The sequence below is a fragment of the Carica papaya genome, chromosome 1 (assembly GCF_054855325.1).
Source record: "Carica papaya isolate Zhongbai chromosome 1, ASM5485532v1, whole genome shotgun sequence".
Taxonomy (NCBI): domain Eukaryota; kingdom Viridiplantae; phylum Streptophyta; class Magnoliopsida; order Brassicales; family Caricaceae; genus Carica; species Carica papaya.
The window spans coordinates 7,176,560-7,203,504 of record NC_142309.1 but is presented as its reverse complement, the minus strand read 5'-3'; the positions used below and the strand labels follow the sequence as shown (position 1 = coordinate 7,203,504).

The following is a 26,945-nucleotide window of genomic DNA, read 5'->3' as shown; positions in this document are numbered from 1 at the left end:
ATCCTGAAAAAATTAAAGTAGTGCTCGACTGGGAGAAATTGACATCACTCAAGAAAATCCATAGCTTTTTGAGAATGACGGGCTATGATCGCAGGTTTGTGGGAGTATTTTCTAGTCTAGTTGCTCCCCTGACCTGACTCACAAAGAAAAATGTCAAGTTTGAGTAGAATGAGGATTGTGAAAGAAGTTTTTTAGGACTGAAGAAGCGGCTGATTATTGCACCTGTGTTGGCCTTACCGAGTGGATCGAGAGGATATACAGTTTATAGTGATGTCTCCTATCTAGGGCTGGGTTGTGTTTTAATGCAGCATGGAAAAGTCATAACCTATAGGTTCAGACAGTTAAAGAGTCATGAGAAAAACTATTCCACCAATGACTTAGAGTTTGCCGTAATCATACACGCCTTGAAGACCTGATGCCATTATTTATGTGGAGAGACCTTTCATAACTATACCGATCAAGAGAGTTTAAAACACATATTCACTCAAAAGGATCTCAACATGCGTCAGAGAAGGTGGATAGAACTTCTTAAGGACTATGATTGTGACATCTTGTATCATCCGGGTAAGGGCAATGTGATAGCCGATGCATTTAACAGAAAAAGTGCAGGTACATTAGCTCATTTGATGGTTTTAGAATGCAAACAGATTGGGGCCACACAACAGGTTCGGCATCAGGACTTGAGGAGAGTCACATGTTTGGTAATCTGACCATTCAGCCTGAGTTAATCCAGAGAATAAGGGAAGCTCAATTTGTCGATTCTGCCCTAGTAGCCCTAAAGAAAGATGCAGAATAGGGAGTTAGCTCAGAATTTCGAGTCTCTGCCGATGGGTTTCCAGATTCCAAGACATGGTGTTTGTTCCAGGTGACAGTGAGTTAAAGAGAGACATCATGACAGAGGCCCATAGCTCAAAATTTGTCATACATCCCGGAAGCACTAAAATGTACCAAAGTATGCGACCCCGATTTTGATGGAACGAGATGAAAAGAGATATAGTTGACTTTGTTTCTAAGTGTTTGGTATACCAGCAGGTCAAGGCAGAGCATCAACACTCAGGTGGGCTACTTCAGCTATTATCGATCTCAAAATGGAAGTGGGAACATATCACCATGGACTTCATAACATGATTACTTAAGGCACGCTCAGGATATGATGCCATCTGGGTAATGGTTAACTGACTTACCAAGCCTCCAACTTCTTGGCCATCAGGATGATCGATCCCTTGGACAAGTTAGCAAGAATATATATATGAGAAATAGTCAGATTGCATGGAGTGCCAGTGACAGTGGTGTCCGACAGGGACCCCAAGTTCACTTCTCAATTTTGGAGTAGTTTTCAGCAAGCCATGGGAATGAAGTTGTCCCTGAGTACTGCATTCCATCCTCAGACCGATGGACAGTCAGGATATGTTCCAAGCTTGTGTTTCTGACTTCGGCGGCTATTGGGATGACTATCTACCCTTGATAAAGTTTGCCTACAACAACAGCTACCAAGCGACTATTGACATGGCTCCTTATGAGGTGTTATATGGGCGCCCATGCAGATCGCCGATTTGTTGGGAAGAAGTGGGCGATAGAAAATTTTCGGCCCAGATCTGGTAGAGGAGACTACATCCAAAATAGTTAAGATGAGGAAGAACATTCAGACGGCTCAGAGCAGGCAGAAGAGTTATGCAAACACTCGGATGAGAGATTTAGAATTTGAGAAAGGTGACCGGGTGTTCCTTAAGGTCACTCCTTTTAAGAAAATTAGTAGGTTTTGCAGGAGAGAAAAACTAAACCTCCGATTTATTGGACCATTTGAAGTCTTAGACAGGATTGATACCGCCGCCTACAGACTAGCACTGCCTCCAGAGCTTTCAAAGGTTCATAATGTATTTTATGTGTTCATGCTACGCAAGTACAACCCGGACCCCTCTCATATCTTGGTCCACGAGCCTCTTCCACTCCAGGAGGATCTATCCTACGAGGAAGTACCGGTCGACATTGTGGATCGAAAGAGCATATTATTCCCCAACCAAAAAATTTTCTTTGTAAAGGTCATTGGAAAAACCACACAACGAGGGAGGCTACATGGGAGTTAGAATCAGACTTTAGAACCCAATATCCTCAGCTGTTTAATTGAGAGTGAGAGACAAATTTGATGGACCAAATTTCTTTTAAGGGGGAGAGAGTGGTAACACCCACCTAAAGCTTTTATTTTTAATTTTTTATTATTAATGAATATAATTTTTTGATTATATAATTTATTTTATTATATTATATTTTGTTTTATTTTATTTTAGTGAAAAAAATTGAGTAAACTGATAAAGGATTAAATTGAAAATAAATTTGAAAAAAATGAGTGAAATTTTGGGTTCTGGGGGTATTTTTGAAAAAAAAATCAGAAACCGATGGTCAAAACATAATTTAAAAAAATTATGCCACGTTAGATGCCCGGTTAGAAGCCCTGACCAACCAGGACGCATCAAGTGGCAGAGGCGCTAACGCAGGAGGCCACGCGGAGGGAGCCACAAGGGCGATCCATGTGCGCGCGATCGAACGACTGAGATCTGTTCCCGCGCACAGGAATGGCCCAGAGAGAATCGTGCACAGACGGCCCAGATTGGATCATGATGAACGCCCCAGATTTACTCCCTATTTAATCGCAATCGGATGGTCCAGATCAAAAGCGATGGACGGCCCAGATCAATAGCGGATGGGTGTAAATAAACCCTAACCCTAGCCGCAAGAACATCTCGTTGGAGAAGATAACCCAATCACCGAGGAGCCAACCACTGCCACCCGCCCCCGTACCAGAACCCTTTTCGACCGCCAAAAAAGGTAAAAAAAAATTTTTGCACGAAATTCAATTTTAAACCCACCTACGGCCAAATCAAAGTGAAAAAACCGGTCAATTGGTCGAAAAACACCGCCGAAGCCCGGCGGCACCGCCGCAGAGAATTTAACAAACCACCTCCGATGAGGCCCTTTTCAATTCCCGTTTCGTATAATTTTTCCACCTTTGTGATCATCGTTTTCCTCTCTACAGGTTGACCGAAGCGAAACACCTAACCGTAACGTGAGCCGGAGGAGCCGCCGCACTAGAGAGCCCAGTCACCGAGGAGCCAACCACCGCCACCCGCCCCCGTACTGGAACCCTTTTCGACCGCCAAAAAAGGTAAAAAAAATTTTTTGCACGAAATTCAATTTTAAACCCACCTACAGCCAAATCAAAGTGAAAAAACCGGTCAATTGGTCGAAAAATACCGCCGAAGCCCAGCGGCACCGCCGCAGAGAATTTAATGAACCACCTCCGATGAGGCCCTTTTCAATTCCCATTTCGTATAATTTTTCCACCTTTGTGATCATCGTTTTCCTCTCTACAGGTTGACCGAAGCGAAACACCTAACCGTAACGTGAGCCGGAGGAGCCGCCGCACTAGAGAGCCCCGTCACCGCTAAGTTTCAGTTTTTCATATTTTTTCAGCCCACCGAGGCCCTTTAGCGTGTGTGCTCGTAGGAATCGATGTAAAATCAACCGAATTTGATTGAAAATAGCTTAGCCAAGGCGGACTGCCGCCGCAGACAACGGTGCCGTCACTGGAGCATAGTAGAGCCGCTGTGCCAGATTTCTGAAATTGGCCGAGTAGGCCCTGGGATTGATTTTTGAATTTATTTGGGACATTTGTAGGTACCGTAAGCATGTTTCAGTTCCCGGAGAAAAATTCAGGAAACTCAGGGACCGCCCGTAGGTGCAATAAACCATTTAGCTTTTTCGGTGTCAAATCAAGTAAGGACCCCTCACCCTATTCTCTATCTTAGAATTGAAGTTTAAATAAATAATAATACGGTGTTTTGTACAAATTAAATAGATGTGCATAATTAATTACGGACTACTAATGGAGCCCGAACCGGACATGGTTCTCTGTTTATTTCTGTTGATTTATTTTATAGTCTAAAAGTATGATGGTATCTGGTTTATCTATTTTATGGTTTAAATGCATGTATTACTGCCTTACTAGACCACTGTTTGATTTTGGAATTTGATACATGATTGCATTACCAGATGTATGTCTATTTGTTTATATAATTATATTTGATTTGATAATGGAGACTAAAGAAAAATAGGAAAGGGGTGTGAACAAATAAACAAATAGAATGACAGCCTTACCTGATATCCTGGGAGATAGTGGAAGGACCGGGTACATAGGGAACCCTACCGTGAACATTGTCTCATACCGAACGGGGTATGGAGACTTAGTAATTTGGCGCTCATACCGGACGAGGTATGGGGACGGCCCATTTCACCCTCATACCGGACGGGGTATTGAGGTTTAATGTCTTTGGCGCTCATACCGGACAGGGTATGGGGATGGCCCTGTAATTGAGATTGTTAAGGGAAAGAGTTTACGTGTAGCGGGGACACCCCTATGAACCCCCATGGATACTAGTAGGCTGGTGAAACAAGAAACGATTATGATTTCGTTTATTGTTAATGATTATGAATTTATGATACGTTTTATGTTACTGATTATACATGAAGTTATGATCTGTATGATATTATTGTCTCTATAGGTTGTTTTTATAAATTCCACAGTGGTAAGTGAACGGTAAATGATTTTATGATTGATAAACGAATTTGCTAAATTTAGTGCTCCATTAGTTGTTTTAATTTTCTACCAATTTTTACTTCTGTCCCGGTGATATGGTGTGATATCCTTACTGGGCTAGTGTAGCTCATCCTTTATTTAACCATTTCAGATTAGCAGGACCTGGTTCTAGAGCCCGATCTGCAAGAAGATTGCAAGTACATGCTAGATACTTTCTATTTTCTATTACTTTCTTATTTCTCGTGTTTCTTTCAGAGAATTCATTCTGTAATGTTTGTTTAGTATTTTTAAGTTCTTGTGTAAGGGATGTAAACCTTAATTTTTTATTTCACTTTCGCACTTAAATTATTATATGTTTTCTTTTGGATTGTCGGAGTCGTTACAATTAAACCTCAAATTGCTGTAATGGAGAATAAGGTGAGGGATCCTTACTCGGATCAATGTTTCGAGATGTTGCGCTATTTACTACGCATATTAACAAGTACCGGGTTTCTTGAATTTTTTCTATAGAATCCAAAACATTCGTCACATAACTAGAAATATCCCAAAAATTTAAAATCGATGTCCAAAACTCTTTCTGACCAATTTTGGAGTTTCGGCATGGCGACACCGATGTGTTCTAGTGCCGGCTCTGCCGACCACACTGGTGGTTCCCCGTGGTCTAGCTGGTTTTGGTCAGTTTTAACAGATTTTACACGTATCCCTGCAGAAATACACGTTAGGGGACCTCGGTTGGCTGAAAAATTACAAAAAATAGATCTTGTCGGCAGAAGGATCATCAGATGCGGTGGCTTCGCCGATCTTCCTTCGCGGTTGGGGTTCCTTCTTCAGCTAACCTGTACAGAAAATAATGGTAAACACAATGATCAAAAAATTACATGAAACAGGAAGTGGGAAGGAGCTCATCAGAGGGGTTTTTGGGTTTTGGTCGCAGCAGCTTCGACGGGATTTGTCCGCAGTTTCTGGCTCACCTACCGTCCCTCTTACTCTGATTTGACCACATGGATGCTCGGAATCGAATTCCAAATGGGTAGGAGAAGATTTTATCTTTTTTGGTGGTGGCGGTGGCTCTTGTGCAGCGGTAGTCAGCGGTAGACTTCCTTCTCCAGCACTTAGTTCTTCTTTTCTGGCGAATGCTTGCGGCTACGGTTTTGGTTCCCCTACGACGCAAAATATTTATACCCATCCGGTGTCGATCTGGACCGTTTATCGCGATTGATCTCGTCTGTCTGATCGTCCCTAAGAAGAAAACAAATCTGAACCGTTCATCGTGGTTGACCTTGTCCGTACGATTACGCCTAAGGAGGGTATGAATCTGAGCCGTTCACGCGCACGAGATCGAATCTGGGCCGTCGGATCGTTGGGCACGCGGATCGCCCACGTGACCTCCCGTGTGGCACCGACGTCAGCGTGTTTTGACACTCGGCGTACTTCAGTTTGTCAGGTCTGCTGACTTGGCTGTCCCACGTAACCGATTTTTTTTTTTTTGCACTTTGACGCTTTGTTTTTAATTTTTCTTTTAAAAACACCATCCGAACTCAAATTTGCACCCATTTTTCCTAAAATTATTTTCAATCTCGTCCCAAATTCATTTTTTCTTAAAATTTCAATAAAATAAAACTAAAATAAATTGATTAATTATTTTAATTAAATAATTTCATAATAAAATTTTATATCATGCGGTTTTTTGAGCCCGGGTATTACTCATTAACTCATTAGTAAGTTAAATACTCAATTATACTAAATATTACTAGCATATAACAGATTTAAAAAGAGTAAATTTTATATCATCAATGAAATTAAAATATGTGACTTTCAAGTAAAACGTAGGAGAACACATTTATTTGTTCAAAGTTAAATCAATAATAAAGATAATTGCTAATATTTCGACATCATTTTTTTCTAAGAAGAATTTGTTCATAATGATATATTAACTTATATCATTTAATCAATATATGAAGTACATCCAACTCGTATTATAAAATGTTATATTTGAATTAAAATAATTAATCTCTAAAGTTAAAGAAAAAAAAAATATGTATCACGAAGTTCTTGCTAAACTATTTTTTATAGAATAACTTAAATAACATATAATTCTTTCACTTAATTATTTTCTTTTCACTCGATACAACCTTCTCTATACACAAGATACTTACTTCTTTAATTCAATTGTTAATTTTCAGTAATCAATCGAGCAGTAACTTGAATATCAAGCTTTCCAATTTATGATGATGGATATTCACTGCATGAATTATACTTTTTTTTTTATTTTGTACATTTAAAATCATGACATAATTTATTGTAATTTCGTATCTAAAAAATTAAAGATAATATAAAAGAATCAGTATCTTATTTATATTATAATATATAATATATAATATATAATATTTATGGGTAGAAACAAAATTGTTGGTAATTGACTCTAATAGCATATGAATTAATTAATTATGATTAATTACTTAAAAAAAATTTAAATTGATAAGAACTTGCAAAATTTATTATTCATGTCATAATTATTATAGTGATATATTTCAATATAAATAAAATTGCCTTTATTTTCTAAGTACTATTAACAATAGAATTTTTAATTATAACATTACCTTTCACAAATGGCTGTAAATATAATGATTACAACAATGCCTTCAACATAAATAAAGTTCAATTCATAATTATTAACATATATAATTACAATTAGCCATACATTGATGCCGCCTTCAATATCAATAAAACTTGCATTCATAATTTTCAACATGAATAAAGTTGCCTTCACAAGTTAATTAATTATTATGACAAGTAAAAGTGACAGTAAAAATTGATATTTGATTTATAATGATTAGGGCAAACTTTTTTCATTTTTTATTTTTTTATTTTTTACTTTGTACATACTTTCGTACACTTTTCTTACCGAATAATGTATATTATATCATCTAAATTTGTTTAGTGTAAAATAATTTTTTTAAAAAATAAGAACTTATAAAAATTATTTTGAAAAAGTTATTTTTGAATAATTTATTTATTGAGTCATGCTTATGTAATTAAAAGTTCAAGTTTAGTTTTATTCTCTCATTCTTTCCTTCTTTATGCTATAATAGAAATATGGTCAGAACAAATACGATTAACTATTAACTGTACGTAAATAATACCATAATAATCTAAATAAAAATTACTTCAAAGATTCTAAAAAATGTGAGTATGTTTGGTGTACCCAGTGGACATATGGTGAACTTAACGCACAAGACAATCAACACAAAAATTATATTTTATATACACGTCTAATACATAGATCTCTAAATTCCTTATGCAAGTGTTTTGATTTCCTTTGTCATAGAGTTGCTAGGATAGTTAAGGGGCTTCTATTGTTGAAGGAACTGCTTGATATACGAGGAGTTTATCTCAATGATGAGATTCTTGATACTTTTATCCCAACCAAGCTTGAAGTCTTTAAAGGTCTCTGAGTCTCAGCTTGCATCACACTTTTGGTCTCAAGAATGCACATAAAGTTTTCCACCAACTCATTTTAGTTATTCTTGATAAAGACGTCGGTAGTTGCATGGTTAAAAACACCGAGTCATTGGTGTAGTTTTGGTCACTTTATGTAACGATCTAAAATTTAATTGAATGGTAATATTGAATTAATAAAGTATTAGTGGAAGTAATTAAGAATTTAAAGTTTACATTCTTTGCACATGTAACGACTTCGGAAATTTCAAAGGAAATAAATTCTAAATTTAGTGCATAAGCGAAATAAATAGTTAGAGTTTACATTACTTACACAATAACTGAAAATACCAAATAAGACTTATGAAAATAACCATTCTAAAAGAACAATTAATAACCAAAGAAAATAAATTAAAAGTAAATGACTGAACGTCATACTCGCAATTCTCTTGTGGATCACCGACACAGAAATAAAAGTTGGTAGAAATCATAAAAACAACTAATGGAGCTCTTAATTTAGTAAAATCGTTTATCATAAATAAAATCATTTACAGTCTATTTCCGTAACGAGATTTACAAAAATAACCTATAGAGGCAATGACATAGCACATATTATAATTTCATATACAATTGGTTGGAACAATAATTTTCTCTTTTATCAGTCTACTGGTATTCATGGGGGTCCATAGGGAGGTTCCCACAACGCATGAACCCTTTCCTTTAATATTTTCAACGGGTCATCTCCATACTCCGTCTGGTATAAGTGTCAAATTACTAAACCTCGATACCCCATCCGGTATGAGGGTGAAAGGGTTCGTCTTCATACCCTGTCCGATATGAGCATCAAATTAGCAAATCTCGATACCCCGTCTGGTATGAGACAACGTTCACAGTAGGGTCTCTTATGTATCCAGTCCGTCTACTATTTCTTAGGATGTCCAGTAAGACTGTTGTTTCATCCATTCACTTAATTAAACAGTTTTCCGACTTCCTTTAATTTTTAGCTTCTCAATTCAACCATAATCGCATGAAGCAAGCAATGCATGCATTCAAACTATAAAATCAATCAATAAGATATTATCGTGCATTCAAAAACTATAAAATCAGACAATCGGTTAAACATAGCAAATAATAGTAAATAACTGGTTCCGAATCCATTAGTGATCTGTAATTAGTTATGAATATTTTCTAAATTGTACAAAAAATCACATTATTTAAAATTAAACTTCAATTCTATAATAGGGAATAAGGTGAGAGATTTTTACTCAAATTGATGTCCGAAATGCTAGACTTCTTGACTCTGCCTACTAGCGGTCCCCAGGTTCCATAAATTTTTCTTCAGGAATTAAAATGTGCTTCAAGTACCTAGAAATATCTCAAAAAATCCAAAATTGATGTTAGGACCCTTTTTGACCAATTTCAGAATTCTGGCACGATGTTGTGCTCCAGCGAAGGCACCGCCGCCCACAGCGGTGGTTTGCCTCAGATCGATTGTTTTCGGCCAAATTCGGCCAATTTTGCATCAATCCTTACGAAAAAACATGTTAAAGGGCCTCAGTTGGCCCAAAAAAAAAATCAAAAAACTGAAACTTACTAGCAGCGGGGTACTCCGGTGCAGCGGCTCTGCTGGCTCACCTTCACGATTGGGTGTTTTGCTTCAATCAACATGTAAAGAAGAGAATGTTGATTACAATAGTGAAAAAATTATGCAGAATGGGAATCGAGAAGGACCTCATCGGAGGCATTTTTTGTTCTTTCCTGCGGTGAGCTTTGCCTGTGATTTTCAGCTAATCCGCAGGTCGTTTGCTCTGATTTGGCCATGGGGGTGTTTAAAATCGAATTTCAAACAAACAAAAATTTTTTTTACCTCTTTTGGCGGTCGGAAGTGGCTCCGGCGCGGTGGCGGGTGACGGCGACTTCCTTCCTGGCAGCTGGGTCTTTTTCTTCGGCTGGGGGAGGGGAAGGGGGGGGGGGAGGGGTTTGGCGGCTAGGGTTAGGGTTTGGTGTGAAGAGGGTTATTTATATTCGTCCTCTTTTAATCTAGGTCTTCCATCGCGTTTGATCTGAACCGTCTGATCGCGATTAAATAGAGAGTGAATCTGGACCGTTCATCGCAATCTGATCTGAACCATCCAATCGCGTTTAAATCTGAACGTCCGATCGCATCTGGGGAGTGAACGCATCCGGGCCATCCGTACGCGCTGGAGCTAACTTAGGCCGTCCGATTGTGGGCACCCGGATCACCAGCATGGCCTCCCGTGTGGCGCCGCGTCAACGTCCCTTGCCACATGGCACGCTCCGATTCGTCAAGGCTGCTGACTAAGTGTCCTATGTGGCACAACTTTCTTAAATTATATTTTGACCCCTAGTTTCTTTTTTTTTTTTCAAAAATACTATAAAACCCAAATTTTCATCTTTTTTTCAAAAATTATTTCTAATTTCATCATCCACCTATTTTTCTTCATTTTTACATTAAATTGAAATTTAAAAATTAAAAAAAAATTATATTTATAAATTAATTTTAAATATATTAAAATTAATTGGGTATTACAGCACAATTTAATCAGAATGCTCAATAAGGATACAAGAATATCCATTAAAAAAAATTAAAATAACAGAAAGAAAAAATGTAACTAGAAACTTATAAAGTCAACCTTCGCAGCATGACCGCTAGAAAAACGGGAGGTAACATTTAATCGCAAACTTTCTTACTGTTTATGATCCGAATCTTAGTCATCCTGATATGAAATGGTTAAATAAGGAGAATGAACTATAATATCCCAGTAAGAATATCAACACTTTATAACATATATGGAAAATCAAAGGTTGTTAAAAATTACAAAACAACCAATGTAGCTATTTTCTTTTTAGGTAAATTCATTTAATTTAAAAAAAAAATGTTAGTTATATACTCACTTTTCAGGTTCTCAAATACGACAAGTGAAGGGAAGAATCAAAATAGTAATCCATTAGGCATTATAAGAAACAACAATAATCAAAATTTATATTTTTACTTACTTATCAGTGTCTATTGGGGTTCATAGGGGTTCCCACTACACGTGGATTTAATATTCATTCTCTCAATTAACCGACTGTTCCTATACTTTGTTCGGTAATGGGCGCCAAATGTACCACTGCCTTAATATCATGTCCGGTAATGAGAGTGAACAAGTATTTTTCAACCCCTTTCGCTATAAGACTTCTCAACCTCGTTCGACTATGGTAATGTCCATAGTAGGGTTTACCCTATGTACCAGATTTGTACACCATTTTCCATGATACCAGGTAAGGCTTCCACATACATATCATCATCATCAATCAGCCATCCATTACATATAACAATTTTATCTCATAATTACAGGGTAATAGAATGACAATTAAACAGACAATATAATTAGATACTTTAATAACTGAGAAAACCATAGTCAGGTCATTTATTCCAAACTAATCAACAGATAGGGTAAAACCGTTAAATAAATCAATAAACGAGAAGACCATTAAACCTATGAATTAAAGTGCATGCGGTAAGCAAACAATAATAGCCTAACAATAAATGAACAATACAGATAAAATAAGCAATTATATACTGACCAATTATCGGTTCTACTGGTGATCTGTATTTAATTAATTAGGGGTTCCCAATATTCATGAATTACACCGTGTATTATTTATTAAACTTCAATTAACTGTAACAAAAAAAATGATGAGGGATTCTTACCCATAGTTGGTATTTGAAACACCGCCGTTTTCACTGCACTTCTTGGCAGTTCCCAAAATTTTTGAATTTTTTCTGTGAAAACAAAAAACACGCACTACATATCTCGAAATATCCAAAAAAGGCCAAAAAATTTCTGGACCGGTTTAGGGTTTCGGCATGACGGTGCTGCTGTGCTTCGACCGGCTCCGCTGCCTACGACGGTGATTCATCTCGGCCTGGCTGGTTTTGGTCGGTCTTGTATGAAAACCTGCTAAACTCGAGGTTAGGTGACCTTTGTTGGCAGAAAAAAAGGAGAAAATCGAAACTTACCGGCGGGTGGGTTTTCTAGTGCAGTGGCTTCGCTGTTCCTCTCTCGCGACTAGGGATTTTCTTCGATTGTCCTGCACCAGAAAAGAGTCAGGAATCTAATTTTTAGAAAAAAGAAGGAAACAGGAAGGGGATTCGGGCTCACCGGAGGGGTTTTGGGTCACAGGTGTGGCAGCTCGCCCGAGCTCCACCATCGATTTTCTACTTCTCTTTTAGTTTTTTGGTGCCGATATGGGTTTGTGGAGACTTAGAATTGAACTGTGAATCGAAAGGGGAGAAAAAACTCACATTTTGGCGTCAGCAAGGGTTCCGGTATAGCAGTGACAACAGCCAACTTTTTTTTTTTTTCCCGCCCTTCTTCTTCTTCTGTGACAGGGTGGTTGTGGCTAAAGTTAGGATTTATGTGGAAGAGGAGTTTAAATACTCCTATTCATTCAATCTGGACCGTCCGTCCGAGAAGACTGGCTCATTCCCAGCTGTTGAATCAATCCTATATGAAGAATGAATCTGGACTGCATGATCGGATGCAATCAGGACCGTTCGATCGCGTCTGAAAAAAAAACGAATCGAGGTCGTTCATGTGCATGGGAGTGAACTTGGACCGTCAGATCGATCAACACGCGGATCGCCCGCGTGGCTTCCTGCATGGATGCGTATCCGCGTGTCGGCCATGCAGTGCACAGTTATTGGTCGCGCTGCTGACATGGCGGTCCTACGTGCCATATTTTTCGTTATTTGTACTTGTGGCCCCAATTTTATAAATTTATTTTCAAATAGATATTTTCTTATCTTCATTTTAACGCTGGTTTTTGAAAATTATTTTCAATTACACCTAAAATGTATATTTATTCAAAATTATTAATAAAAATTAAATTTTAAAATATCTAAATTTATTTTTAATAAAATTTCGATTATCCCGAATCTAATTTTACTTTCTTTAACCTATCAAGTGATAACAAAAAATTAACTCACATTTCTTATATCCTACAGAATAATTTGGACTTATTTTTAAGTTCAGATCAATCTAAACGCAATTAGCCATACAAGTGTAATTAAAGTGGTTCTTCGAACACCAGCTTTCCTATTTATTATGATCAATATTTACTAAATTAATTATGAATTATTATTTTTTATTTTGTACCTTTAAAATTGTGAAATAATTAATTGCAATAAACCATCTAAAAAATTAAAGACAATATAAAGGAATCAGTATCTTATTTATATTATAATATATAATATAAAATATTCTTCATATATAAATATAAAAGATATGAATAAATTAATTTTAAAAAAATTAAATTGATAAGAACTCGCAAAATTTATTATTCATGTCATAATGCAAATAATCCATCATTTACATGGATAAAATTGCCTTCATTTTTTTAATGATCATAGATGGTAAACTGACAGTAAAAAGAAAAAGTTTATGTTCCATTATTATTATTATTATTATTATTATTATATCTTTCAACATAAATAAAGTTGCTTTTATAATTTTCTAACTATTAATAACAAATTAATGATTACTACAATGCCTTCAACATAAATAAAGTTAAATTCATCATTTTTAACATACATAATTACTATTAGCCATACATTAATTGTGAAAAATTAGTGCTTCATTTATAATAATTAAAATGCCGCGTCATATTTTAATTAATTATTATGACAAGCAAAAGTGATATTAAAAATTAATAGCTGATTTATAATTATTAGAGCTAACTTTTTTAACTTTTTTTTTACCACGCCATAAATTTGTTTGGTATAAAATAATTTTTAAAAAATTATAATTATAAAAACAAGAAAAATAATTTTTTAAAAATTAAATTGTCATCTATAAAATCTATTCCTCCATTTAATAGATCACAAAAATTAGAGTTAGGGAAGTCCTTGTGCCTGTGACGATGCCGTACTATACGAGTAATGAATATGATGTCCACGATTTCGACGAGTACAATTCGACGCTGTACGAAGGAGGCTATGACATAGTACTAACATACGGTCGCCCTCTTGAGCCGTCTGATGAGATATGTTACCGCCACTCCTCGGCTGTTGATGATCCTTTTGACTACGAGCCCCCAATGTTCTCCTCCAACTCCGAACCCTCTGCTTACACCGATGAGGCCCTACAGGCAGAGTACAGTAGCTATGCTCGACCCAAACCTCGACCTGCACATGACTTGGCTCTTGGTGGTAAAGCTCATGGAGGGGGAGCAGGGGATTAGGCCTGAGCATGGTTTCGAGCTTGGTTATGGCTATGGTGGCTACATGGGCGCAAAGCATAATATTAGTAAGTTAAGTCATCAGTTTTACTTAATAAAGTATTATAAATTGACTATTGTCAACTTATAATAAATTTATGAAATAACAGATTTTATATTTTTTAAAAAATTAGAATACAGATTTCAAATAGAATATAATAAAATATAATTTTATGCTCAAGGTTAGCTTAGTAATGAAAATAATTGCTTATATTTACACCTCATTTCTTTCTAAAAAGAATTTGTTCATTAACCTATATCATTTAATTAATATATAGAATAAATACGACTCATATTATAAAATTATCTATTTACATTAAAATAATTAAAATTTAAAACACAAAAAAAAAAAAAGAGAAGAGGAAGAAAGAAACATCAATTTCTTCTCACTAAACTCTTTTTTATAGAATAAATTTGATAACATGTAACATGCAAAATAGTCGAGGTAAGTAATCATCTCAACTTAATATCCTTTATAAAATTATTTATATATGTGATATAAATAAATAAAATTATCAATGTTTGAAGCTAAAGAAAGAGCAAAAAATTAAGGGTTCCATAGAGTTCTTTCACTACCTCCTCTATAAATAAGATATTTATTTTGTATAGTTTAAAGCATTCTATTATTTTAAATACATTTTAAGACAATATTGCTTTTGTTATACAATGGTATTAATTTTCATTCAAAATTTCCTTCATTTTGAACCCAAAAAAGAGTTACTAACAACAAGTCTTAATATGGTTTTATTTGCTTAATCCGTAAATTGATAAATTTAATATTAAGCCAAGTCATTAAGATAAAATTTAATATCTTCCTATTTATTATGATCGATATTTACTACATTAATTATAAATTATTTTTTATTTTATACCTTTAAAATTGTGAAATTATTGATTGCAACATCGTATCTAAAAAAAAATTAAAGAAAATATAAAGGGATCAAAATCTTATTTATATTATAATATATAGTATGAAAAATTCTTTATATATAAATATCAAATGATACACTACTTTATCTCTAAATTTACTCCATTAAGCACACATATGGTTAGGAACAAAATTGTTGGTAATTTACTCTAATAGCATATGAAATAACTAATTATGATTAATTACTTCAAAATATTTAAATCGATAAAAAAAAAATTGCACAATTTATTATTCATATCACAATGCAAATAATCCATCTTTTACATGGATAAAATTGCCTTCATTTTTTAAATCATGATAATGCGTTGCTGCTTTACGAGTAAAACGCGGCGTTTTGTTCGTCACAATGTCATCGAAACGGCGACGTCTACTACTTTCCCAGAATTATCATCGACTAAAAAGTCCATCCAAATAGCCATTTACGAGATCCCAGAAACCAGACCAGATAATTCCTTGTGCCTGCGACGATGCCGTACTACACGAGAAATGAAGATGATGTCGACGATTTCGACGCGTACGATCCTACGCCGTATGGAGGAGGCTATGACATAGCGCTAACATATGGTCGCCCTCTCGAGCCGTCTGAGGAGATATGTCACCGCCACTCTGCGTCGGCTGATGATCCTTTCGACTACGAACGCCCAGTGTTCTCCTCCTACGCCGAACCCTCTGCTTACGCCGATGAGGCCCTGCAGACGGAGTACAGTAGCTATGCCCGACCCAAACCCCGACCTGCATATGGCTTCACTCCTGGTGGTGGAGCTCCTGGAGGAGGGGAGTATGGGGGCAGGCCCGAGCATGGATCGGAGCCTGCTTATGGTTCTGGTGGCTATGGCAGGAGGCCTGAGTCCGAATCAAGCTATGAATCTGGATATGGGCGCAAGCCAGAGTATAAGGAACCCGGATCTGATATTGGATCTGGTTATGGCAGGAGGACTGATTCTGAGTACGAGTCCGGGTATGGCGGGAGGACTGGATCTCAATATGGATCGGAATCTGGCTATGGATATGAAGGGAGGACACAAACTGAATATGGCTCTGGGTACCAAGGATCCGGGTATGGCGGGAGGACTGAATCTCAATATGGATCGGAATCTGGCTATGGATATGAAGGGAGGACCCAAACTGAATCTGGCTCTGGGTTCCAAGGGTCTGGATATGGAGGCAGGAAGCCAAGTTATGGGGAGGAAGATAGGCCTGAGTACCCTCCTCCGGGTTATGGAGGTAGGCCAGACTATGGAAGGCAAAGTGAAGGAGGGGATGAATATGGAAGGCCCAGTTATGGGAGGTCTGAGGAGGGAGAAGGCTATAGGAAGCCATCTGGTAGGCGTGATGATGATGATGATGATGATGATGAGAACCGCAAGTACAGTTATGGTGGTGATGGCGAGAGCTATGGCCGCAAGAAATATGTAAGCAAATAATTACTCGGTCTTTTCAATTTCTGTTCGATGCCTTTTTGATCCTTATGTTTGCATTCATATGTCGCAGTATTTTTACATTACCATGTTTGCAGAAGGATTTCTGATTGCCTGTTTGATTAAGCTGTCATCAAAACATTAAAATTTTTTCCTTCATCTTAATTGCACAATTGCTCCACCATTTCGTCATTGCTCATGAAGATTCAATTGTGTATGCACACCGGCAAGTCTATTCTAAGTTATTGACTTTTCCATAGGCACTTTTGTAATGAAAAGGAGCCCGAGTATTGATTTTCTCAAACTGGGATAGACTAATAATGCCTGCGATTCAGAAATTGCTGCTTGAGCCATTATAGTTTTTTTTCAGTGGAACGTCTTGATATAAACCCAGAACAGTTACTTTGGCTTACCCCTTCCTGTTTGCATGAATTATTGCCTCTGGTATGTGTATGCTCAATGTGCTTCTGGTACGTAGAGACGTACCAATAGTATGTAGAGAATCTGTCCTTAGATTCTATTTGAGTGTTTTGGGTTGACGTATTACCGTGTGAGGTTTGAACTCGTATTTTGATCTTTCCTTCAATGGCCAGAACTTCACAAGCACTTTGAACCTTTTATCACTGTGTAAATATAGTAGTGGCTGAAAGCTATGTGTATCTAGTTTGTTGAGATGGCATTCACTTGTTATTAATTGCAGTTGACTCCATAATTCAGAAAGAACTTTCTTTGTCGACGTGCCTTATATGTCGTGAGTTCTGATCATTTCAAGTGTTATGAGATGTAAAGATGAATGAGTACTATCTTTGTTATGAAAATTGGTATATAAGGAACGTGTGGAGCATTTTATGGTATAAATGATTTGATATTCATGTGTTAGATAATGAATTGATTTTCAGGGAGATGATGACTCTGATGATGATGAGAAGAAACAGCGCCACAAGCATCACCATCACCACCACAAACACTATGATGATGAGTGATCAAACTGAAAGGTTCTCGGTGAATGGAATTCATGCCTCACTGGTAGCTACTAAATAAAGGGTTGTGGCATGTGTTCTTTTGGGTACTTCTGTCTCTAAGTGTTCTAAACTTAAGTTTGTGCTGGTTATTAATAAGCATGTGTGTGTATGTCAATAAAATCCCAAACATTCGGGTCTTTGATGACACTAATGTCATGTCTTTGTGCAGTCTCTCTATTTTATTTGCTCTGTTTTTGTTGTTAATCTATATCTTTCCTGTTCTAGAAAAAATCTGCATCTTATGAATCGACTATAGTTTTCGTATAGCTACAGGATGGTATAGATGGTATATAATCTGGCTAAGTTTTGCCACATTTTTAGGTGTGTATTCTTTATTTGTGTACAAAAAGCGATCACAAATTGCTAAGAAACTGTCAATTCAAAACAAATTGCTAAGAAACTATTAATTATTTTTGTGCGGTAATCATTTTCCATGCAATTAATTTCAGATTGCAAACAATACCTGGAAGTTCCTGACCTGATTCAAATTGTTTCATAGAAAAAAGAAGTCTGGAGTAGTAAAAGATTTCCCTAGCTGGAGTCTGTCAATAGGCGGCCTTAGTTGGTCCTTCTGTGCAGTGATTTTGCTCTCCATGCTCTGCCAATGATCCCGAATGCTGTGCCAATAAGTCCAGCCGTCACCCCAAATAAAACCCAGATTAATCTGTATGATATTCCTTGACGGCAGCTTGTTTTTTGTGTCATCCATAAGGAATAAATATTAGAAATTCCAACAAATGCAGTCTCAGTCTCAACCCTCATCTTGCGATGGAGTGTTCATCTGAATACCAAGCCTCCAATTGCTTAAAGTTGTGGTAGTGCTTCCCAATGATATGTTAAATAGATGGTAGCAATAACTTGAGAGCAACGCATGGCAACTTTCCGAAGAGAACCAGAAGACACTAGTAAAACTAGTTGATGAATCTGTCTCAGATCCTGTTTGTTGCTCTTTCAACTTACCAAGACAATGACTACTTAAAAGCTGTAAATTTTAAATGATAGAATCGTCTTGACTGCTGCTGAATGAATATCATGCCTATGGAGGAAAGAGCTGACAATTAAGGTTAATTCTCTTATGTTTCATGCTCCCACCCAGCTGCAACCAGGAGTCTTTCTTACTCCACTAACTTCCATGCATTGCCTCATTTCATTAGCTTTCCCCATTCGACCAGCATCAACATAAATATCTCGGAGGAGGATATAGTACCCTCCTTCATCTGGGTTTAACTCTAACAGTTTCTTGACAATCCTCTCACCCATGTTTACATCTCCATAAGTTCTACAAGCAGCAAGCAAAGCCCCCCAGACAATATCGTTATAAGGCACTGGCATCCCAGTGATCAAATTGTAAGCCTCCTCTAGCCTCCCTGCTTTGCCTAACATATCTACCATGCATCCATAATGCTCGACGCCTGGCTGCATACCGTGCTCTTTCTGCATGCTATCAAGCAATCTGTAACCCTCCTCTGTCCATCCTTTGTGAGTACAAGCAGTTAAAAGAGCAAGAAATGTAACCCTGTCTGGCAAAGCTCCAGAATTCAACATATATTTAAACAATGCATATGTATCTTCTGGATTACCTTGGTTTGCACAGGCTGAGATCATTGAGTTCCAAGTAATCAAGCTCTTCCTAGTCATGTTATTGAATATTTGCCATGATCTATCCATGCATCCGCATTTTGCATACATGTCAATCAACGCATTGCAAAGTGAAATCATCCAACCAAGGCCATTTGCATCAATATAGTGATGCACACCCATCCCTGTCTCGACATCACCTAGATTAGTACAGGCAGAGATTACACTTACCATGGTGACCTCATCTGGTCTTATCCCTGTATCCTTCATCTCCCTAAACAACTCTAATGCTTCCCTGGAACGTTTAGCCTGGGAGTACCCAGAAACCATGGCAGTCCAAGAAACAACATCTCTCTCCGGCATCTCATCAAAAACCCATCTCGCTAGATTCAGTTTTCCGGCCTTGGTATACGCCACAACCAAACCAGACCATGAGACAACATCCACCTCCACAGCCTCATCGAACACTCTCTGTGCTGCTAGAGGAATCCCCTTCACCGCATACAAGTGAATCAATCCATTCTGGACATATAAATAGGAACAAAAACCGGACTTGATTACCGCGCCATGGATCTCGTCTGAGTCAGTCATCAAAGGTAAGTTGATCTTCATCCTTGACCGCGCTTTAAGCAAGAAGGTGAAAGTATACCCATCTGGGTCGATACAGTTTTGCCTCATCTGATTGAATAAACGAACCGAAAAACAAGGCCAGAAACTCCTGGAGTAGCCACGAATTAGAATATTATAGAAAAAAGTATTTGGTTGAGGAATTTGATCAAACACTCTTTGAGCATAAAGTAAATCACCGGCGTGTGATACGGCAGCGAAGCGAAAAATCTTGCCCAAGACAATTGGGTGTTCATGGAGGCCTGTGCAGATTGCATGAGCATGGATTTGCTTGAGAGATTGCGTGGAGACGCAGTGCTCAGCCATGGAGGCGAGAGTCGCTGCAAGTTTTACAGTTTTGATTTGCATTGCATTCTATCTCGTCTTTGTTTACTGTTCTAGTAACGGGTTTGGGCATTTGAGAGGGAAGGAACCGTTTATCTATTGTCGAACAACTGAACACTGTCTCGTTTTAGCATCTCATGCTCTTTGAGAGAGAAGGAACCGTTTATTTTTAAAATATTCATTTTAATTTAATTACTATTTTAAATGATTATGAGCAGACGTAAATATTGATAATAAATTACTAATAATGATTTTATATTGTACCTTTATTTTAAAAATATTAAATTTATTTATTAATGAAACATAAAGTAAATAATTATATTTATTTAAAAATATTAATTTTCTCCTACAACTCAAAATTATTTTTCAAAAAAATATACTTTTCAACTTCTAATTTACTCTATCAAAAGCAAAACACAATTTCTACTTTTTGTAAATGTTTTTTTGTATTTTGTATTTAACTAAACCCTCTACATTTTGACAACAAAAACCAAAATAACTTAAATTTTTTGAACATTTTATATTTAATCAGACATTAACTTTTTAACAATAAAAATAAAAGTGCAAATGGGGCCAAAACAGGCACCCAGAATACAAGTAAAAGAGATATGTAAATCATGGTAAAAAGGTAATAATTGTCTCAATTAAATGTAAAATGTTCAAATTGTTACATGTTTAAAAGTAAACTATATCATGGTCAATATAACTCTCTTTCTAAATCACTTTGAACTTTTAACTCGTTATCCCTGGATGAAAAGTTAAAAAGAACCGGTTCTCCCATAGGCAGCAAAAACGATATAGGAGTAGGAGTGAAGATTCTTCAACTTGGCTGCAAGTAGATAGGAAAGAGAAGGCAACAGCCTCTACAAAATGAAAAAAATTTAAAATGGAGATACATACAATTGGTAGGCATTTACTAATAAACAACAAAAGTTGGAGTCGAAAAGTAGATTAGTGAGAATAAGAGCAATTTTACAGGAGCTTTTTCCTCTCGAAGAATGTCTTCAGATGCCATAATTGCAAACTGGCAACGGATAAGCAAATCAAGATTGAGAATAAACTAAAACTGCCCATTTTTGAATTGGTAGATCGATTGAGTAATTGCATTTCCGCCTCCCTAAAACAAGAATAAGAGAACAAAGAATGTAAATGTGAAAAATGTTAAACTTGCAAGCTCCAAGTTTTTTTCGGAAAATCATTTCGCAAAGGAAAATACTTACTTAACATATAACTTTTAGATCAAAGTTCAAATATAGATACAGAAAACTTGCATGCATGGAGAAAATAAAGAAAAAGCAAGAAAGACATTACACAGAGCGAAAGTACCTCTCTCGAAGATAAAACATCTCCTCATGAATGGACGTGACCATGTCATACAGCTTCTTTAACTCGAGTTCCATCAACTGGCATAATCAAATGTTCTACCAGATCAAAGAGTAATAGATTGAAAATTTAAGAACATAAGCTTCTTAGCATGGAAATATACAGTATTCATGTTGTCGCAAAATTATATCCAGTATTACGACACTAACAGAAAGGATGTAAGATTCGCAAAAAAAATTCTTTTAACATTTGAGATTATTCTATTAAATTGAAAAGAGCCAAAGAAAAGCAATTTTCCTTGATACAAAGACATACTCCAATGGTATCAATGCCTTCTTTTTAATGGATACTTGAGCCATTCTTCAAGTTCTGTTTAAACAAAATTAGTTTTTTATTTTTTTTTGTTTCTTCGAGATAAAAAGACTGTTTAACCATAATTAGTGAAACATAGGGAATTCAAAATAATTCGAGGAAAGAAAAATCCTAGAAAGAAGCTGTTTGCACCTAAAATCATAATGATTTATATGGTAAAGAATGGTGCTTTATCTTACTGTAGTTCTCTTGCTTTTTTTTTTTAAACCAAAAGATCATTTGCTTCAAAATGTTTATCAGAACATCAATCTAAAGCAAAAGAAAAAAAAAAGAATCAAACAATCTCTAGAAGAACCACAATTAGTCTAAGTAATTGCAACCAGATACATAAACAACGAAGCTTAGCATGTTGGCATAGGTAATCATCAAGAGATCTGGTATATTATTTACATATATAAGAGCACAACCGATGGTGAAAAGTTTTTATTGGAAACAAGCTATTATCTACTTGACATTTATGAATGCAGAGTGAGACATAATTGACCTGCCAGAGCATATACAAGCAAAAGGAGCAAAAATTAAAGGGGCAAAAGGAATTAGTGGTACTTACTTCAACCTGACCTTTCTTAGCAACCTTAGACCAATCCTTAGCAGCAACACCACTTTTCCACTCAAACTCAACAGTTAATGTTTCTGCTGGCTGGTGGTCAGGTACCCAAAAGCAAGCGGTATAATCCCCATCCTCAGCAGCAGTAAATGCAAAATTCCCAGATTGCACAAGATCCCCGTAGTGATAATTGTTCCCATGAGGTGAATTCACCTATACCAACATCAAACGCCATTTTCAATAAAACAAGTACCCAAACCAAGCCTCAAAAATATCATTGTACAATGAAATTAGCAACCATATTGGAGGACAAAGTGCACCTCCCGACAAACTATAGGGGACCAGACGGGAAGGAATTGGAATTATTTGTTCTTCACAACAACATCAGAATTAAAATAAACGAGCTCAATCCGAACAAACTAAAAATTTCCTATAAGAACTAAATTACCTTTAGTTCTCTCCCTTCTCTTTACCTCAATTTTCTCTTTTCTCCCATAACTTTAAAACACATACGCTATTTGATCTCCAAGATTCTCATGCACAGTTCTTGTCAATGCCTTTTCTTTATACCTTACATAAATAACATATATAATATATATATATATATATATATATATATATACACAAATATATTTGAACAACAATATGGCAGAATAAGTTCCCTTCCTCACCCCAACACCCACCTGCACATTTTCCCGCAGGAAAATCACACAAAATGCCCAAAGTTCACAGAGTTAGAAAACCCTAAAAAAGATTGCTCTTCTAAGAATATTATTAGGATTATATAACGGTAATGAAAAGGATTTGAAGATTATCAGTCCTTTTCTCTTCAAATTATCGTTTCACCTCCAAAGGTTCAAACTAATTCAGACATCAACCTACCAGATTAACCTCAAGAAAGGAAAGAAACTCAACAGATATAAGACCATCGATTACTTCTCGCATAAATGAAAACATAAACACAAGTTGTCGTGAGAAGGAAAATGGAAATTTGGGGGTTACCCTAACAGTGAGCTTGTGGGAATCAGGCAAAGGGTAACCCTCATTCGTATTGACGATGCTGTACTTGCCGACAGTCATAGCGTTGATCTTTATATCCTCTGATATGCATTTTGTGGCGCCTGATTTCATATCAAACCTCATCGATTCTCCCATCCTTGACATTAGTCCTACCATTACGATCATAAAAATATTTAATCTCGACATCTTTTCTTTCCCAGATTAGGAAATCACAATGTCCAGATTATGAGAGAACGCCTCCAATTTCAGATTCTCCAGAGGAAATGAGATCTGTTTTTTTTTTTTTAAATTTTTTTTAAATTTATTTTTTTAAAGAAAAAAACTCTTACTGGTAATTGGCAAAGCTGGCCGGCCAAGTAATTAAACGGTAGAATACAAACACGTCAGCAGCCTCCACGTCATTAAATTTGAAACGTCAGCAGCATCCATGTCAATTAGATTTGACACGTCAGCGGCCTCCACATCAATTATATTTGACTGTCATCAGCTTTCAATTCATCAATCAACCACAAACTCCTATTTTCCTTTTCGGACAAAAGCCCTCGGTCTTACTTTCCTCTTCCTATTCTTCTCCTATCCGGAAAAAATTTCTATAACGATTAAAAACAAAAGAAAATTAGGGTAAAAAATGGGTGATGTTGCAGTAGCAGCTTCCCTTGCTCCATGCCAAACCATTGCATTATTCAGCAGAGTCAAATGGAGCGAGAAGCTGCAGAAACAAGAGCGGCAACAACGTAAATCACAGCCAGTACTTGTCATCAACAATCAAATGTCAGTGAAACCTGCAACCTATTCTTCAAGAATCGCCACTGATATTCCTCTCTACGAGGCGCCAGGGGTACCCATTTCCTTGTTTCTTTCCCCAGTGTGTTCTGTTTCTGTGTGGCGGAGTTGATTGTGGGTGGAATTTTTTTTGCAGGCTTCATTGGACGAGTATTTGAAGGATAAGTCAAGAGTTTTCAAAGCAATCTTCCCTGATAAAAGAAGAAGTCAACAGCTGAGCGAGGTAGTAATTGGGTCTTACATTCCTTTTGGTTATTGCGTGAATCAAACAGAGTTTGGTTATATCTGATAATGGTATTGCTTATTTAATATTTATTCTTTTTGGTTTATATATGAGAAATAAATGTGGATTTTCTACTGCAAACACCATAGATTTTATAGGGGATAAGTATCATGAATCTGTGGAGGACAATCATGCAGTGTTGTTGAGTTGAGAGAAAGAAGCCCTTTTGTGAATTTTCTCTAGTGCCCTGCAAAATGTAGTTACAGTAAGGGGTCCGTTTGGTTCTCCTTATGAAATATTATTAGGAATCAAGAGAGTTATAGATTAGAAATATGATTAAGGGGTATTATTTTGTTTGCCTGTGCAGATATTGAGAGTGTGAATATATTCAGTTGATATATTTTCATTTGTCCAGAAATTATTTTTTCAGGGACATTACCAAAGAGTTATTTAGAAAGAAAAATTACATTGAAATTTTGGTATATTTGCCTTTTAAGTTTTTCTTATTGAAAGTATTATTACAATACATCCACCTTCACATTTTTTTTGGAACAGAGAGGAAAGGAGCTGAAAGAAAAAAGTGGTTTCTAAAAGAAGAAAGGAAATGTATTTTCCTTGTTTGGATAGCTACAATTTGAAGAAGTATTTATGTTTAATGTTAAAAAGAAAATGAAAGGTTTAGGTACTAGAAAATAATTAATAATTCCAATTTTTTGATAGTATTTCAAAAAAGGAAACCATTTTATTAATAGAATGAGGGAATGCTTAGTTATAAAAAAATCAATGATATCATTTATTAACAGAATGATAATTTACATAGTTAGAATAAAATAGAATTTTTTTAAAAGAATTTTAAAATCCTTTTCTTTCCTTAAATTTTCCCAATCTGGAGAAACAAAAAATTAGTTATAAGAGAAAGAGAGGATGGACAATTTTTATCCAAATAAAGAAAAGGAGGAAGGGGCATTCTTTTGTTTCTTTTCCCCTTAACTTCTCTCAGTCCAAATGTAGTATTAGGGATGGGCAATTTGCTTCCCACCTTTATGTATAGAGTCTCTTATTCTCAATCTAGAACTCAGAAAATTAAATATGGATAAAAAAAATAACTCTTATTTCATTGGAAATAAGCTGATTCTTTGAAAACAAACATGTTTGAAAAACAAATTTAGCCATAGCTTATAGTGTGTTGGTACACTGTACATCGTGGCATACCATGGAGATTGATTAAATAAATGGTACATGCTCTACCATCGAGAACTATGAGCCTCAATGATGGTGTGGGAGTAAGTGGGAACAAAAAGCATGATATACTATTAGCCTTAACAATGGTGTGGAAGTAAGAGGGATAAAAGAAGCACAATATCCTTTTCTGTATGAACTCTTGGAGAAATTAGTTATGATGTATCTTGACCATACTCTGTTTGTGCCTTATTGAAATCCTCTTTTTTAGCATATATGCAATGAGTATCGTTCTATTTTTCTGTGTTTTTCTTTCTCTCGCCTCTTTTTAATATTTTGGATGGTAATTTATGAAGGAACTGTGGAGAATTCAGATGTTACCGATACAATTTCTGTTCCTGACTGTCTGGCCAGTGGTAGACATGAAGTTGAAATGCAAGTCAAGAGGGGAAGATTACCCACCAGGTGTACCTCAAGATATCACAAAGGTTCTTGAGCTAGATATTGTGAGTAATATGAAAGAAACTTACTACTAGTACTAGAAAGGTTCTCGAGCTAGCTATTTGTGGAAAGTTTTGTAGCATGAAAGCCATCCTTTTGTAGACAAGATGGGAGCTCCAAGGACTGGATAGTGTTATGGAACCCTCTCAATTCTCGCTTGGAGTAAAAGGAGCATTGTACCCAGAAAGGCATGGACGTTACAGCCGCCTTAAAGGACAATTAGAAATGGAAATAAACTTTGTTCTTCCTCCTGTTCTTGCTTTGATTCCTGAAGATCTTCGCCAAAGTGTGGTTGACTCGGTTAGAACATAAAAGTCATTAGACATTATTAAACTTAGGATAGTGTTACTTATAGAGTATATAGTCTAACCATTCAGTTTAAGATGTATGTTCTGTAAACAGGTGCTAACGAGATTGGTGGAAAACATGAAGCAAAAAGTTAACAGTAGCTTGCTTGCAGACTACAGTGAATTCAAGAGGGAGAAGCCCAAGAATCCGGCTTAAGCTTGTTGCTGATACAAAGGTCCGTTTGAAGCACGAATGGCTGTAAATCTAAGCTTGGAAAAAGCTGAGGAAACTGAACATGAAAGAAGAATGAAGTTCTTAACATCCTCAAGACACTAATATCTTTTAGATCCATTTTGTTGATGGTGTAACATTATGATAGGTATTGGCTATGCTAATTCTTTTTTAATGGTAGATTTGTATTTTTATAAAAAGTTGAAGAAATATTCTTTACAATCTTTAATTATTATTATTATTATTATTGTTATTGTTGTTTTTTAT

At 36.2% G+C, this 26,945-nt stretch overlaps 4 protein-coding genes, 1 long non-coding RNA gene and 1 pseudogene across 7 annotated transcripts; 3 read left to right on the top strand and 3 right to left on the bottom strand.

Annotated features, from left to right (window-relative positions):
• Positions 1 to 11,496: 11,496 nt before the first annotated feature.
• On the bottom strand, positions 11,497 to 12,395 carry LOC148269139 (uncharacterized). Its single transcript, XR_015820916.1, has 3 exons — positions 12,199 to 12,395; positions 12,057 to 12,127; positions 11,497 to 11,994 (listed from the first exon to the last, which is right to left on the bottom strand). It is a non-coding gene; the product is annotated as an uncharacterized LOC148269139 (long non-coding RNA).
• A 1,505-nt stretch (positions 12,396 to 13,900) lies between these two features.
• LOC148269138 (uncharacterized protein At5g39570-like) lies at positions 13,901 to 14,495 on the top strand. Its single transcript, XM_088217344.1, has one exon. The coding sequence runs from the start codon at positions 13,958 to 13,960 to the stop codon at positions 14,276 to 14,278; it is 321 nt and encodes a 106-aa protein (XP_088073470.1). The 5' UTR covers positions 13,901 to 13,957; the 3' UTR covers positions 14,279 to 14,495.
• Positions 14,496 to 15,372: 877 nt separating this feature from the next.
• LOC110820111 (uncharacterized) lies at positions 15,373 to 17,864 on the top strand. Its single transcript, XM_022049503.2, has 2 exons — positions 15,373 to 16,654; positions 17,560 to 17,864. Exons 1-2 carry the CDS (start codon positions 15,710 to 15,712, stop codon positions 17,641 to 17,643), a joined length of 1,029 nt encoding a protein of 342 aa, XP_021905195.1. The 5' UTR covers positions 15,373 to 15,709; the 3' UTR covers positions 17,644 to 17,864.
• Positions 17,865 to 17,978: 114 nt separating this feature from the next.
• LOC110820110 (pentatricopeptide repeat-containing protein At5g66520 pseudogene) lies at positions 17,979 to 20,404 on the bottom strand (annotated as a pseudogene). 2 transcript variants are annotated; one of them, XR_015818272.1, is made up of 2 exons: positions 20,067 to 20,202; positions 17,979 to 19,978 (listed from the first exon to the last, which is right to left on the bottom strand). The product of XR_015818272.1 is annotated as a pentatricopeptide repeat-containing protein At5g66520 pseudogene, transcript variant X2 (transcript). The 2 variants fall into 2 exon arrangements; XR_015818271.1 differs by having other exon boundaries at positions 17,979 to 20,404.
• A 422-nt stretch (positions 20,405 to 20,826) lies between these two features.
• On the bottom strand, positions 20,827 to 23,798 carry LOC110820189 (transmembrane emp24 domain-containing protein p24delta9-like). The gene is made up of 4 exons (XM_022049617.2): positions 23,456 to 23,798; positions 22,457 to 22,666; positions 21,538 to 21,614; positions 20,827 to 21,328 (listed from the first exon to the last, which is right to left on the bottom strand). Exons 1-4 carry the CDS (start codon positions 23,657 to 23,659, stop codon positions 21,184 to 21,186), a joined length of 636 nt encoding a protein of 211 aa, XP_021905309.1. The 5' UTR covers positions 23,660 to 23,798; the 3' UTR covers positions 20,827 to 21,183.
• A 158-nt stretch (positions 23,799 to 23,956) lies between these two features.
• Positions 23,957 to 26,931, top strand: LOC110820187 (uncharacterized). Its single transcript, XM_022049616.2, has 5 exons — positions 23,957 to 24,311; positions 24,393 to 24,479; positions 26,015 to 26,164; positions 26,262 to 26,459; positions 26,562 to 26,931. Exons 1-5 carry the CDS (start codon positions 24,102 to 24,104, stop codon positions 26,661 to 26,663), a joined length of 747 nt encoding a protein of 248 aa, XP_021905308.1. The 5' UTR covers positions 23,957 to 24,101; the 3' UTR covers positions 26,664 to 26,931.
• The last annotated feature ends 14 nt before the right edge of the window (positions 26,932 to 26,945 follow it).

Bases quoted from the DNA above. Each gene is read 5' to 3' on its own strand.
- LOC110820189 (XM_022049617.2), bottom strand. From the start codon at position 23,659: ATGTCGAGATTAAATATTTTTATGATCGTAATGGTAGGACTAATGTCA. The intron at 21,615-22,456 runs GTAAGTACCACT...TGATTATGCCAG, and splicing joins CTAAGAAAGGTCAGGTTGAA to TTGATGGAACTCGAGTTAAA. The intron at 21,329-21,537 runs GTACTTTCGCTC...TTCTTGTTTTAG, and splicing joins ATGTTTTATCTTCGAGAGAG to GGAGGCGGAAATGCAATTAC.
- LOC110820111 (XM_022049503.2), top strand. From the start codon at position 15,710: ATGCCGTACTACACGAGAAATGAAGATGATGTCGACGATTTCGACGCG. The intron at 16,655-17,559 runs GTAAGCAAATAA...ATTGATTTTCAG, and splicing joins GCTATGGCCGCAAGAAATAT to GGAGATGATGACTCTGATGA.
- LOC110820187 (XM_022049616.2), top strand. From the start codon at position 24,102: ATGGGTGATGTTGCAGTAGCAGCTTCCCTTGCTCCATGCCAAACCATT. The intron at 26,165-26,261 runs GTGAGTAATATG...ATCCTTTTGTAG, and splicing joins AGGTTCTTGAGCTAGATATT to ACAAGATGGGAGCTCCAAGG. The intron at 26,460-26,561 runs GTTAGAACATAA...TTCTGTAAACAG, and splicing joins GCCAAAGTGTGGTTGACTCG to GTGCTAACGAGATTGGTGGA.
- LOC148269138 (XM_088217344.1), top strand. From the start codon at position 13,958: ATGCCGTACTATACGAGTAATGAATATGATGTCCACGATTTCGACGAG.